The sequence below is a fragment of the Mus musculus genome, chromosome 1 (genome assembly GCF_000001635.26).
Source record: "Mus musculus strain C57BL/6J chromosome 1, GRCm38.p6 C57BL/6J".
Classification (NCBI taxonomy): domain Eukaryota; kingdom Metazoa; phylum Chordata; class Mammalia; order Rodentia; family Muridae; genus Mus; species Mus musculus.
The window spans coordinates 175068953-175084168 of record NC_000067.6 but is presented as its reverse complement, the minus strand read 5'-3'; the positions used below and the strand labels follow the sequence as shown (position 1 = coordinate 175084168).

The following is a 15216-nucleotide window of genomic DNA, read 5'->3' as shown; positions in this document are numbered from 1 at the left end:
CCTTACCCATCCCCAACAAAATGACAATTATAATACAAGGAATATATTTAGCCTTATTTCCTCTTTCACAGCAAAGAACCAAGTCAACAGAGGGTAAAACGATGGGGTTTTGGTATGGATGAGGCATTGAAAGACCCAGTTGGGCGAGAGCAGTTCCTTAAGTTTCTAGAATCAGAATTCAGCTCAGAGAACTTAAGGTAAGTCACGTTTTGTTATTGTGAGCCAAAGAGACACTGTTGTGTATAGTTATTTTAGATGGAAGGCACCTGTCACTCTCATAGTATCACAATCGTGTAAACAAATTTCATTCCTGCCACTTAAAGATGGAAGAAAGACTAGCAAGACAAAAGCTATCTGGCATTATCATCTTCCTTTTCATTGTTTATTTTTGTACTGCCTCTGAATTTGTTGGCTATATAAATTTAGAACTTTAAAACTTGACTCCATAATTTAGAACTCCCAGACTGATATTTTGACAAAGTAGAAAATGTCTGTATTAGTCAGTGTTTATGTCATAATGCCCAACAGAAACAAAGGAGGAAAGGCGTATTTTGGCTCACAATTTCAGGAAATTTTATTCCTTCATGGTGGAAAAGCACGACAGAGCAATTCAGGTCATGGAAGTGGGCAAGGGAAGTATGTGGCTGAGAGAATTCTTAGGAGCAGAGAGCATACACACAAATATTAGATATGTCTTACACATATACATGTAAGTGTGTGTGTGTGTGTGTGTGTGTGTGTGTGTGTGTGTGTGTGTGTGTGTGTGTGTGTGTGTGTAGTACCATATGTACTATAGTACATACACACCATAGTAATGAAGACATGAGTCTTTGGGGAGAGTTGAATCACAACAACAAGCAATAGTATTTGTACAGTTACTTTAAGCATCAGCACCTACTTATCAATATAAACTTCTAATCTTACTTTTTCAGTAAGAAAGAGAGTTAACAACTCAGTAAAAGATCTTAAAAAGATTTTTTTTTAGATCTCAAAAGTCTAAAGGCATTTTTGTTTTTTTGGTTTTTTTATTGTGTGCCTTTGAATGCAGAGCTGTAGAGACTAGTTGTGCCTGGAGAAGAAAGAGACCAGGGTACTTGTTTTGCCGCCCACCAGTCCTAGACATCATTCTGATCTGTTGTAGTATTTTCTACCTCAAGGGGCACCTAGAAAAAGCTTTCTAAAATATGATGCATTACAGTGAATGTTCATAGCTCTGCTTAAGATAATATACAGAATGTTTTCTGTCATCTTATTGGCATTTATTACTTTTCATGGGAACTAAGCTAGACAAAGAACTGTTGCATTTCTTTAGGAGAGGATCAGAAATGGGCCTGAAGGTTGTAGCTGTCTCACAGTTGGACAGATGGACCACAGTCAGTACTGCAATCCTTTCATTTTGGTTATGTCTGTCTTAGATTTTTGTGTGTGCTTTCTTGTTGTTTGGAGAGTCCTGGGGACTTGGAGGGTGGCTGCTAATGAAATTTTTCTAAACTGAACCTACATCATCAATGATGAAGTATAAGAATGCATTATAAATAACTCAAAGAAACAATATTTTGAACATTTCAGTATAGATTATATGGCAGGGTGAGTATTCCTTTCTTTTTCTCTCTCTTTTCCCCTCTCTCCTCTCTCCTTCTCCGCCTCTTCCTTCTTCTTCCTCTTCCTCCTTTTCCTCCTCCTTCTCCTTTTCCTCTTCTTGTTTGTTTTGTTGTTGTTTTTGAAGAAAAATATTACCAGTAGCATCTAACCAAATAAAAACATCCCTGTTCTCATAATTTCAGTTGAGTGGTATTTGCAGATAAGAGCACAACTAGCCCCATGGGCTGGGATGCTGACGCTGAGTCTTTAGAGCAGATAGTAAAGAGGGATATGTAACACAGAGCCACTGCTGTCATCATAGCAGAAATGGCTCACAGGCTGAGAGTGGCTGATAAGATGAGAGCTGGGCCAAAAACTAAGCACAAAGATGTTAAGCAGAGTAGCCTGTGAATACTGGGCCTCAGGAAGAAACTAGGTCACTGCCACATCTTTAATTTCTGTTACATCTTTGCTATTTCTAATGCTAAACCTAGGGCATACTAATATTTCTGAGGAAAAATTATATGTACATCTATCAGGGCTGAGGCTATGGCTTTGTCGGTAAAGTGCTTGAACTACAAGCATTAGGATCTACGTTTGATCCCCAGAACCCATGTTAAAAAATCTGAGTGTAATGGTTCATATTTTAATCATAGGGCTAGTATAGTGTGGGCAGGCGAGATCCTAGGTTTAACCCCTGGTACTTGGATTGGATTGTTGATATAATTCAAAAAGTAAAAAAGATTCTTTTGTAAGCCTGGCAGTTTAATCCCTGAGACCCACAAAGAAAAGGACCAATGGCCATAACACATTCATATTAACACATGATACACATACTTGCACATAAACACAAAATACCCACAGATACAACACACCAAACATACACACACACATAAACCACACAGACACAATGCCACACTTGCACACACATACACCACACAGACACAACACCACACTTACACACACACATAAACCACACAGACACAATACCACACTTACACACAAACACACCACACACATATACACCACACACACATCATATACATTCCACATACACATACATAAAAACCACAGAAACACACCACACACACCTACACCACACATACACATACACACACTGATAATAAAAAATATAAAAATAAAGTGGATAGCATATACAGAAACATGCACACATAAATATTAAACATGTCTTATATATGTATATATATATGTATAATGTATTCCTTGAGTTGTCTGTTATATGCCTATCATGTTCTTTATTAATTGTAGATAAATGATAGAAAGACACAGCTGTGGAAAGCATTTTGAATTCCCAATGTATACTCTGTTTTATGTATACTTCTCTTAGTATACTAAAGTATTTGGCCTTCATTATTTCTGACAGATATGAATCTCATAATAAAAATATACATCATAAATATCTGTACCTTATTTCATAGATAATCAGGACATGTGTGAATCAGGTTGGCATTTTGTGCAAGGTCACAGTGCATGAAGTGGAATGCATGTTTCCTATGAACCAGTATAAATCTACTGCTCATCTTTCCCCAAGTCCTGACCATACCCTGGCTTCCACATACATATCTGTGTCCCACAATAAAGACACCGTGATTCAGACAGCAAGCAAAACTGTAAGTTGCAGTTCAATAGCTCTCAGGACATCTTTATCCAAGCGGCAGGAGTCTCTAGACTCTGAGCTCTAGAGGGTCTACTGTTGAGGGGCCATGTTGCTCTCTTTATTCATCACAATGGGAGAAGGGAATAGATACTGCTTATCCACCTCTGCTCTTCAAACACACCCTCCGTCTTCTGTTGCCAACTTTTTGTGAAAGTGATGTGGTAATGCATGAATTTTATCATTATGCACATAAAGTTGTGTCGGGCACTTTGGGACGTTATTTATGTGACCTACATCACTGAACTAGTCACTAGTTCTCTAGGAACTAGGTTATGGGCTTGGATGTGGGCTTTTTAATGCCATTATACTGATGAGGAAATAGACATGCAGGGATGTCAGGGCACTCTTAGAATCCAGCTGCTATTAAGGGGAAAGTGAGATTAAAACTAGAACCCTCTCCATTTTACTAAGGTAAGCCAGCTGTGCCAGTGATAGTGATGAGAATACAGAAGGTGATGCTGTTGCTAGGGAACCAGTGGGAAGGAGGGGTTGTGAGAATGCCACCTCCTCCAGACCTACAGGGCCAGCCTTCAATAAACCATCTAATCTTCAATTCCCTGTTCTCTAAAGTGCGGTAGTACATCACATTATGGAGGGTTATTGTAATCACAAATAGTAACTGCATACATATGCCTGTATGTGCTCACATTAGCACCTCAACGACTGCCTTCTTTACCCTTCCTGATTTCCAGGTCCATTTAATTTCTGATGTCAGCACAGGTAGAAGCACTTCCCCTGAACCCCATTTTTCCATCTGCATACCACTGCATCAGGACACTTCTTGGCTCAGCATTCTCAGACTGTCTCCTGTACACTACCTACAGAAACCCCAGTGTTCCTCCTAGCATTCATTGCAGCTGTCTCAGTCTGGGTGGTTTTCTTTGTTAATGCTCTGCTTGCAGAAAGCCCTTCCTGTGTTGCTTCAGTGAAATTGAGACTAGACAGGATCAGGGCGCTGGCACATCTGGCTTTAATAAAAACCAGTGAATACCAGTGATTTTCAATCTTTTCTACGAAAGCATTTTTGAATCCTGGGGAGGAAGAAGCATGAAAATCAAGAGTTCAAGGTCATCTCTAGCAACATGAGAAGTTCAAGACCAGCCTGGACTACATGAAACAGTATATTAAAATAGTAAACAATAAAACAATTGAAAAAGAACTTGTATGTCTTTGAATATGAGTATTGAGAAAAAAGAAACTTAGTGAGGGCCTCATATTGGAATCTCAAGAGAAAGTGAGCTTGCTAATGCAGTAAGTGAACATAACAAGAATGTCCAGAGGCAACGTCAGAGCACTCAGGTGCTGTGGTGTTTTGCAGGTTCTGGTTGGCAGTGGAGGACCTGAAGAGAAGGCCTATCCGAGAGGTCCCCTCGAGAGTGCAGGAAATATGGCAAGAATTTCTGGCTCCTGGGGCCCCCAGTGCCATTAACTTGGATTCTAAGAGTTATGACAAGACCACACAGAATGTGAAGGAACCAGGACGATACACATTTGAAGATGCTCAGGTCGGTACATGGTCTAAGCTCTCAGAACCACCACAAGGCTAACCATACTGTGCCGTGTTTAAAGTTCATGTAACAGGACATAAAATAAGTTTCACTGACTGAGGAGAGAACAAAGACATTTCAAAGTAAGTCATCTTTTAAGATCCTAGGAATTTTAAAAAATATAAATTTAGTGTTTGTGTGTGAGAATCAGATGGGCCATTCAGGTTACTCTCACATCGTGCAGTACTGTACAACTAACTGATGTTTCATTAGACTTGGAAGACAGAGGAATATGTAAGTTTCCCTAAACTGCCAGAGTTAGATTGCGTTTGAGTTAAATGAATGTGTTTTTCTCTTGACTTGACTTCTTTGTCCATCAGCATCCATCAGACAAGAGAGGGTGGGGTGTAGCTCATCTGTAGATTGAGTATCTGGAAGGCATGAGGCTTGCTCTCAGTCCAAAGGGTAAGGAAGAGGGAGAAAAAAAATCTACAGACATTATAGGGACAGATCACAAACATGACACCATACAAAAAAAAAATAAATAAAATGGAGAGGGGTTAGAGATTTGCCACTTACACTAACCCAACAACTAATTTCATGCATGAGACCTGAGTAGGCATGGAAGATAAATTATCATAGAATTGTCCCCAAGAGCAATTCTCCCAGCAGATGTAGGTGTGTAGAGCCTCTCCAATGACTGTGCAGACTCAATGTTACATTATCCACTTCCTTTTCAAGAAAGCAGACTTATTTCTAGTCTCAAATGTTTCACATAAACTGTCACATTGATTTGAAGTTATTTCAAATGTCCCCTTGATGAAATTCCATTTTGAAAATAACCACATATGGTTTTTTGGTTTTTTTGTTTGTTTGTTTGTTTTGTTTGTTTTGTTTGTTTTGTTTTGTTTTGTTTTACTTCCTCCTCAGTAGCTCCTAGCCCAATGTAAACATTGCTCTGGGAAAGAAATAATGGACTGAAAGATCCAAAATGTCCTGTACACGTAGATGCTCTTATCAGAATTACGGCTGCTATACTAAGCTACTTCGTATTTGTTCTCCAGCCACCTGAGCTTTCTCATTGTAGGGTTTCATTCTTCCGTTAAACTGGTAGAGGAGCCCCTCACACATTGTCTCTTTTCAGGAGCATATTTACAAGCTGATGAAGAGCGACTCATACCCCCGCTTTATAAGATCTAGTGCCTACCAGGAACTTCTACAGGCAAAGAGAAAGGTACTGGTTGTTTGTGACCTCTGTTGATCTCAGTTCCTAGTTATAATTAACCAGACTAAATACGTCTGCTGGGCCAGGGCTTCAGTCAAATGGTAAGTATGCATTCTCTGAGACCTTTCCCCAGACCCGTCCTTCTCCAGGGGCCATTTAAGTTGGCTTTATTTCTGTTTGCATTTTGCTCTGTGTATTATTTTTCATTTGTTTTTCAGTTGCTCATGTTTTACAAAGGCTATTAGATGCTGTTCTCATGTTTAATGTTAATCCTGAGCATTCCTAGTAAAAGGAAATGAAAAACTCGAGTATAAAAGAATAGGGTGCTGATACTTGAAGCCGATTTTGTTTACTTACAAAGCTAGCATGTATGTTTATAGCAAAACATAAAATTACTTTTTTCAGGGATTACCAATGAGGTATAATCATATTAGCAGATAAATGTTTTCATTTGACTTATATCCAATTTACTTAGTATCTTCATGACATATTTCAAATAAAGATGGTAGGTGAACACATTTGGGAAGAGTTGCAGTAGACTTCACTAATGAATTAATCTTATAATCAGTCTCACTGTCCATAAACCTCTTATATAACTAGTGTAACAGTAAATAGAGAACCTGTAGAGAAAAATCAACATCATTCATTGTTTTTTAATGTTAACACAACATATATTCTTACGTTTCTGAGATTAAGCTACAGTTCTCTCATCATTAGTGATGATTATTGTTTTCATAGGCCATTGCCTTTACAAATCAAAATAGTTCTAAGTGGCACTATTGCTCACTGTGACAGCCAAATGTCAAGTGCTCACTCATCAAAGCTACAGGATTTCATAAGAGACAGAATCAAGTGAGATTTCCATCCTTTGAGTAAGATCTAACCTGTAGCCAATTCATTACCTGAGAGAATTCATTATCAAATCAATTATATCAACAGAAATCCAGCCTTCTGAGAATAATAGGAATCAAGGCTAACGAAGCCCTTCTAGATCTTCAGCTGTTTAGGCTTTGCAAATGCCAGCGTAAAAGCTTGTCACATCTACCACATTTCTGCTTAACTTGATTGTGCTTTAAATTACACCGTTTTGTTTGCTCAAGTATATGTTTTTTTTTTTTTAATGAAAAAAAGCACTCATAGACAAACAACTTGGATTCAGTGATGAGACACATCCCTTGGCAATCTTTTGCCATGTGGGCATGGGTTTCCTATGTGGGCTTACCATCCTGTCTTTTTCTGTTCCATTTTTCTTGCCTTTTTTTTTTTAATTCCCTTTGTTTCCCTTCACCCTCCTCCCTTCACTTCTCCCATACGTTTAAGTCTGGAAACTCAATGGATCGCAGAACGTCTCTTGAGAAATTTGCACAGAATGTGGTAAGTTTTACATTTTTGAGGAATTACAAGTTGTTATCTTCAATGAAAATTTCCCTATTTTTAGTCCCATTGCCCACCCTGTATTCCTTGACACCAAAAGTATTGTCTCTATTGAAACCCATAATCTTGCTGCCTACTTATCTTTCTCCCCAACCCTTTAGAGAGTAGAAATACAGCTGCCATGCAGGAACAACCGCATGAGCTGAACTAAGGTTTGGAAAGAAGTGCATAATATGGTGTAGACAATGAAGGAATACGTTCCTCTTTGTGTCTGTGTTTCATGTATCCTTTTCCTTATTAACAATAGCTGCATGCAATTTTTGCTCTTACCTCAACTCTTCATTATGTTTAAAAGATTAAGACAATGAAAGTTCTGTGCTTTCAGCCTTTGAAAGGAGAAAATGATCAAATGAGCATTTCAAAGCCAAGTGGTTATGGTAGGAGCTGAGCTCCCTACCTTTAAAAGGACCCACTGGCTTTTATTCTCTATTTTCTTCAAAGGTGTTGGAAATTGTCACATTAATCTAAGAAACCAGTAACTTTCCTCCCAGAATGTTTGTAGCCTCTCGCCATGTGTTTTGGTGATATATATTTGTTTGTTGGATTCTCTTGTTATTTTTTATTTTATTTATTTTTTATTTTCTTTTTGTACTGTGCCAGTACCTTTGGAACTTTCTGACCTTGTGTAAGCTCAAACTAAAGACTTCAACACATTTATTTTTATAGGGCAGAAACCTCCCTATTTTCCCATGCCATAAAAACTGTACACCAACACTGAGGGCCAGCACTAACCTGTTATGAAAAGAGGTAGAAGAATCTTGGTTTCTACTCAAGTTTGTCTGCATCATCTGTGGAGTCGTGTGGTTAGCTCCATGCTGCTCTTTGTGTGTGTATGTGGGTGTGCTGTGGCTTTTGTTGTGATGGTCAACTTAAGTGGAGTTATGTGTGCTGAGATATAAGCAACCTGAGGTCAACAAACTTAACGTTTGTTTTCAGTTTCCTTCAAAGGTTCACCAGGCAGTGGGAAATACCAGTCCACTTTACAGCTGCCGTTGGCTGCACAGAGTATTTGAAAGACTTTAAACAGCTATGTAGGCTTTGAACACTCAATGTGATTGCATCAATTAAAAGGGTAGAGAATAAAAGATTCCAATAATTTAATCACACTAAAAACTTCACAAACTTTTGGCTAGTTCTGTTGGAATCTCTGTCCTTGAATGTAGAGTTACCTTTTTAAAATATCGCATAAGTCACAATGGAGAAAGACAATGTCAAAATATCTCTCTAAGATTTTTATTAGGAAAAGAAGCCAAAATATATCATACGGTACTCTGTGTACTGCTAAAGAACTATTTCAATTTCATCCTTCTCTACGATAGTGTGGAAATCATATTGTTTTTTAAAGTCACAGTGGAAATTTCCGTTCAAATTTAAAATAGTAATGTGACTTGGGGTAAGCAGACGGGAGAAGTAAAACATTTTCTCTCCAGCTCCAATCCATAGCTGACCCACTTCTACTCTGCTGAAATAGTATTACATGATCCGCACTGAGCACCTTAAAAAAAATCAATAAAGAACAAAGGGAAGCTGGCTCTGAACCATTTGCTCCCCCTTCAACCAAAAAATCATACAGTTACTGGCTATGACTCACACACGACTTCATCCCAGGGATCTATGGAAGGAAAGAGTTTGGCTCAAAGGTGCCTACTGGTTAAACAAGATGCCAGTATGTAAGGAGAAAGATGAATTCCTTCTTCTTGGTGCTAGGAAAGAGATGGGATTCTGTGTAGTTAGAGCACTCTCTGAAGGAATAACATTAACTGTTATAGGACTTCAGTAGTCAAGAAGTGCCAAACCCTCTATAAAATGGAAGGAGAGGGAGGCCAGAAAGGCTGAAGAAGTTAAACTCTCTTTCTCTCTGTGTGTGTCTCTCTCTCTGTCTCTCTCTCTGTCTCTCTCTCTGTCTCTCTCTCTGTCTCTCTCTGTCTCTCTCTCTCTCTCTCTCTCTCTCTCTCTCTCTCACACACACACACACACACACACACACACACACACATCATACACACACATTCACTCAAACCATACTAATTACTTTTAGATATCCCTCAGATAGCATTACTCACCTTCCATCGGAGAAAATAGAACATGGAATTTCTATTGAAGATTCTGTTTTGGGGTTACTGTGATGAAAACATTAAGGAAATATGAAAAGCTCCCTGAAAGTACAGAGTGAGCTCAGGCTCAGCAGCTACACTGGGAATCATAAGTGTTGACATAATAAGTTTTACAAGATACCATTATAGGATCGATGAAATAATTTTCAATACAAATAAAAGGATAAGAGATGTGATTTTTAAGATAGAGACTTAGTAGGAGAAAGGTAGAGTTTTGTGTACGCATTTAAATGAGTTCATAGGTGCAGGGGGCTACATGGTGGATAGTATCAAAGGCAGAAATGGAGCAGAGAAGTCACACATCAGCAGAGCTCACTGTGAACTTGTGGGAAACGAGATGGCAGTGCCCATTATTGAATACCTGCCATGCAACAGGTTTTGCACTGGGCACATTATGTTCTATAAACTTATCTAACCCTTCAAAGTGGGAGTTATTGTGCATATTTATTCACCTATCTTAAAAGTGAAAAAAAATAATGGGGAGGTGCATCTTCAAGGAATATGATTTTCCCAAAATCATAGCTAGCTGCGACCAAAACCTTAATTTCTGTCTGCCACCCTGTTGCAGCCTTCTTTCCAACTCAGGTCTAGTACTGGTCAATGCTGATCTTAGAGCATTTATCTTCATTTAGTTTAGTGTTTCCTTATGGCACATTTACAACCTATATGATAAGAACAGTATCACTTTTTTTTTCTCAGCCCAGAATCAATGTTTTTGTAGCCAACATTTCCCTAAAACTAAGGGAACATCACTATTGTCTGAGCTATCTTTGAGCCCCACAGCACACTAGAGGGACACCCTTACAGCAGCAGCTAGTCTTGCATTGTAGCTTCAGCATTCCAAGGGTATCTCTTTCCCCTGATATGTTATTGTCTATATGCTCAATAATCCCAGGGTACCTCTGGAGAGATGTTATCTTACTTTCCCAGCAAGGCCTCTTCCTGATATCACTCACTCATTGCTGAGCCTTGGACCTAAGATTGGAAGCAGAATTTGCTTACTTTAAACCTATTATTCTTAACAGACCACTTTGTTCTTTCCACTAATTCCCCTAATAGGTGAATGAATATCACTCACATTTACACATTGCCTTCACAATGGATTGTTGTCTCAAGGGAAAGGAAATAAAGAACCTAATTTCTTGTGGCATGCTCTTTGTTTCTGTAGTTTTCTTACCATTAGAGAAATCCCTTCGGGTTCATCTCTCAAAGGTCGGTGTGTCCTTGCCTGCCCTCCAGTGTCATTCATACTAAGTTGGCTTTACTCTCCTCTCCTGTGTTTTACTGAGTGTAAAGTTGTTACCTTTCCCCCATCACCACCAAGTCCATCACCGTTTCTTCATCTGTTAAGCTGCCATAATGCCTGTTTACAACAGAAGCCTCTGAGAAGAAGAGAGAGGGCATAAGGTGAAAAGCATACACGAGGGTTGATCAGCAAGGCCATCTGTCTAGGTTCATAAGTCAAGTACCCATGACTCATCTCCCTGTTGCTTGTGTGAAGAGAAAATTGGATCAGCTTGGCTTTGAGTTAGAAAAGTAGGGAGTTAGACATGACTACAATGGAATGCTAGTGATGAGTTCCCAGGAACTCACAAAGCTAACCTCCTTTTGGAAATAGTTTTGTTCCATTCCAATGAAGGTGGTCATCTTTAGAGTCTTTTAAAGAATCAGTAGAAAAGTTGCAAAGGTCTTCTGAGTCACACTGTGCCCTCTGCTCTGGCCTACTTATTATAAATTGAAGCACCAATCTTTGTCATTGCCTTTTGGAGATTCTAATGCATTGTTAGGAGCAGTGGTGGATTTTTATTTGGGGGTTGTGATGTTAAGGAACCAACCCTGAGTCTCACACATACTGGCTAATGCTATACCAGCCCAGTTTCCACTTTGTGAGACAGCTTTCACAGAGCGCTAGATTGACTGGGATCTGCATTAACAGTATAGCTCAGTAGTCTAAATGTGACAGGATAAAATATAAATACAAAGCATTAAACAATGACAAAGACTCAAAACTTAGTTATTCTTGAATATTCTTTTTAGTAAAGTGAGTACATTTGTTTTCTTTGTTAGGTTTTGAAAGAGGATTTCCCTACATAGGTCAGGTTCGCCTTGAACTCTATCCTCTCCTGCCCTTACCTCCTGAGTGACAGGACCTCAGGGGTTCACCACTACACTCAGTTGTGAATGAACCTCTTTATCTAGCTTTATGCAGATTCTGTGTTAGTGGTAAAATGTTCTTCAGCCTTGGACGTTGTCGTGCTTATTCACTTCAGCACAAAATCTCATTCTGTGTCTTGCGTTATGTGTTTTAGAAATCTTTTTAACTGCTAGATGACCTCAGCTTCTCCATCTATAAACCTTACTACCCTGACTCAGATCTTTCCTTATTTGTTTCTCCTATTAAAGATCAAAATATGATAAATATCCTTCAAGTTAAATGTGGATTTTCTTCTCTTAATATAGTCATTTAAAATTGAACTTATTGTTTAATTGTAATATTACTGTATAAGGAAACATTCTTTCTCACTTGCTCAATCTCATGCCTGGTCTCATATTTTTCCTAACACAAGATGGACCTTCAGTGATAAAAATGATCCATTCGGGGTGGTAGGAATAGACTTCATGTTTACCTGTTTCCCAAAGCCACTTGTGCTATAGTTTAATGACAGAAGACCACCCCTGCCAACTGGTTCCCCAGTTGCTGGTAACTATACAGGCGCTTTCTGCTGGCCTTGCCTTGTTTTCTAAGGCACCAGCCTTTGAACAAATGACTTTTAACTTGCTCTTATTAAGTGTAAAAATTATTTTGTATAATCTCCCCCAGAGTGTAAACATTTGGGGAGCATGGTTCTGTTATGCTGGAGAGTGAGGTCCTGAGTAGTGTTGTGAACTCTTGTGTGTACACTCCCCATTCCTGCCCATCCCTGACTGCCTTCTATTTAGGATGGAGCACTCCTGGTTGAGACTTGGCTGTTTGGGCTTCTCATCACCATAGAGCAGCTGAGCTGTGGAAAGTTCTCTGAAGTGCCAAGAAAGAAATAGATAGTCTTTCCATTAAAAATAACAGACAGGAAATCTGACTTGGGAATCTAGCATCCTCATCTCTGTCACTCTCATACTGCTGCTGTATGAACCATTATACTAGTCTCTCGAACATTTACCAACATGTATTGATCTCTGGGTTATGTGCTACCCCGCATGCTTTTTAAAATAGAACACATTGGAGATATAGCTTGGTAATAAGGGTTTTGCTTGGCATATGTGAGGTTCTGAGTTCCACACTCAGCACCACAGACACACTTCTTAAATTATAGATTAGCTTACTTATCCTTGGTGTCCCCTGTTAAGGTATCATTTTTTACTACAGTGAAACAGGGAGAAAACAGAGAGCATTCACAAAGGTTATCTTATAGAGTATAATTCTAGCAAGAAAGTCTCCAGGAAACCTGTTACATCCTTGATTTACATGAACATCCATCCTAATGAGGCAAACACCCATGGCAGCTTAGAAGCAGATTAGAAACAGAGAGAGAAGAGCTTTGCATTTCATGTCTGTGCCCCTGTGAATTTTTACCACTAGGAAGGTTTTGTGGCCCTTTGTTTCTACTAAAGTGCTATGGCTTTATTTGCTCAGGATAACAGGTACATTAACATGGAAAAACTGTTAGAAATTGCTATGACACCTTTGGTGAAGAACACTTATGAGCTGGCCATTGGGCCTCTCCAGTAAAGGGAAAGCAAACCTGATCAAGAATGAACCTACGTCTCCCCTCTCTTCCTTTATGGATCTTAAGCTTCTCTCTTTCATCATTTTGTTGGCAGATACAGCTATCCATCTTGTTTTAGTGAAACTGGTTGTGACAATAACTTGCCTGAGAAGATAATTCCAGTTTCCCTGCAGCATGGTATAAATTCATGGGTGAAATGTTTTTGGACCATGTAGCCAAATTTAGTGTGGACAGGGGTAACTTTATTCTCCCCTGACAGCACCATTAGTTCTGAAATTGTCACTTGAGTTGTACAAGCAGTGAATGGTATGTTGCTACTGAGTACCCACTGCAACCCCAGAGGCTCCCAGGGAGGGCGGGTTTGAGGACTGAGCTATGTTCACGTTGTTGCCACATGTACCGGACACAGAATCTGAACCAGGATTTCCTAAGTTCTGTTCTACTGAGTGTAACGCCCTGATTTTGCGCTACTGGCTGGGAGATATCAGGGAAGATCATCAGAGAGGCTTCTAAGATAAATCTACAGCTCAGTGGTAGCCTGCATTCAGCCACCGCTGGGTTCTTTCCTCTGACAAACAAATCATAGTTATTAAGTCCCTACACTGGGTAGGTACTGTCTTTTCTGATTGGGAATCCATAGGTAATAAGACATAAAATATGCTTTAAGTGTATTCATGATTGTAAGAAGACAGAGGTGACTCAAATTACTATCTTGGGATGTAGCTACCACGCACATCTAAATCGATTCTCTCTTCCTATGGAAGCTGACTGTCCAGTGAGTAGAACAAGATTCCCAACAGCTTTCTCAGTGTGAGTCACGGTGGCTTTTCTGGGAGCTCAAAGGAAACAGAGAAAGGAAGGATTAAAGCCCAAGTAGAGACCCACAAGATCAAAATTAGAAAGAGGCGTGAGGACTCAACAGACTCTGGCCAGGACAAGTAAGGATGTTTCCAGTGAGAGCAGCTGAGTATAGAAGACAATCAAGGAACCAGACTGTGTTTTGGATTTTCCCACACACACCTCTTGAGCTGCAGATGGTTGCAGTGGGGAAGTTCAGAGATGCTGCAGAGAGGATGGCCCTACTACAGGATCAGTGGCTACTGATCTAAGACACACATTAGTTGCTCATGACTGAAAAATGACTGCTTATGTAAAAGAGGTATAAGAGGAACAAGATTTGGAATACCAACATATTTACTGCAATGTATTAAGGCCACATTTACTGGAAAGTGAGATTAAACTTTGAACTGCCTGAGGTAGGATTCACAATTTCGATAAAGCAGCCAATATTATTTTTCTTTGTCACTGTTTTTATTTGAAGATTGTTGAGCTTCCATTATGATGCCAGTATGCTTGGGTCTCAGATCACCTCATATCCATGGATTAAACTGTCACTGAAGGAAAAAAAAAGACCTAGGAATGCTTGCATGCAACAGTCTTAACATCACAGCACCTGGCAGCATTCTTTGTAAATAGTTAACTCAGCCTCAGTCTAAATTACCTCATTAAGTCTAAATTACCTCTAAATGTCATGCAGCAGGAATTTTTAAAAATTGTATCAGTGTTCTAAGGACAATGGTGTGCATAGTCTCTTTTAAGTGTATTTCATGTTGCTGGGGAAAGTGTGAATGGGACTTAAGTAGATAAAGATAGGGCTCAATGTGACATCAGATTTAATTGCCATTAGCAATAGAGTCAGATTTCAATTACATCTCCTTGTGAGACCCTGTACTTGGCAGTTCTATCTCTTGACCAAGCCACCTATTTCTCATTTTCTTTCATCTATCCTAAAACCACATATGGGGTCATATATGCTCCCTGACACTGCCCTGTAAAACATTTTTCAGAAAACCATGAAAGTCACTTTGATGCTGATGGAACACTGCAGGGGTAATGCTTTTACTTTTTATAATCTGTGCTTGTTCCTGGATGGAGACCATTTAAAATAGTAAAACAAGAGCCTCCTTGTAGA

At 39.3% G+C, this 15216-nt stretch overlaps 1 protein-coding gene across 15 annotated transcripts in view; it reads left to right on the top strand.

Moving 5' to 3' along the window:
- Positions 1 to 15216, top strand: part of Rgs7 (regulator of G protein signaling 7) — a 433787-nt gene that overhangs the window by 408694 nt on the left and 9877 nt on the right. For 6 of the 15 annotated variants that reach the window (XM_017320465.2, XM_030253949.1, XM_017320468.2 and 3 more), the window contains 3 exons: positions 72 to 197; positions 4578 to 4764; positions 5891 to 5980. In XM_017320465.2, coding sequence (XP_017175954.1) covers positions 72 to 197; positions 4578 to 4764; positions 5891 to 5980 — 403 coding nt within the window. Of the gene's footprint in view, positions 1 to 71; positions 198 to 4577; positions 4765 to 5890; positions 5981 to 7291; positions 7346 to 8071; positions 8153 to 15216 lie in introns of all 15 variants that reach the window. The other 9 variants (XM_006496831.4, XM_006496834.4, XM_006496828.4 and 6 more) reach the window with 3 other exon arrangements.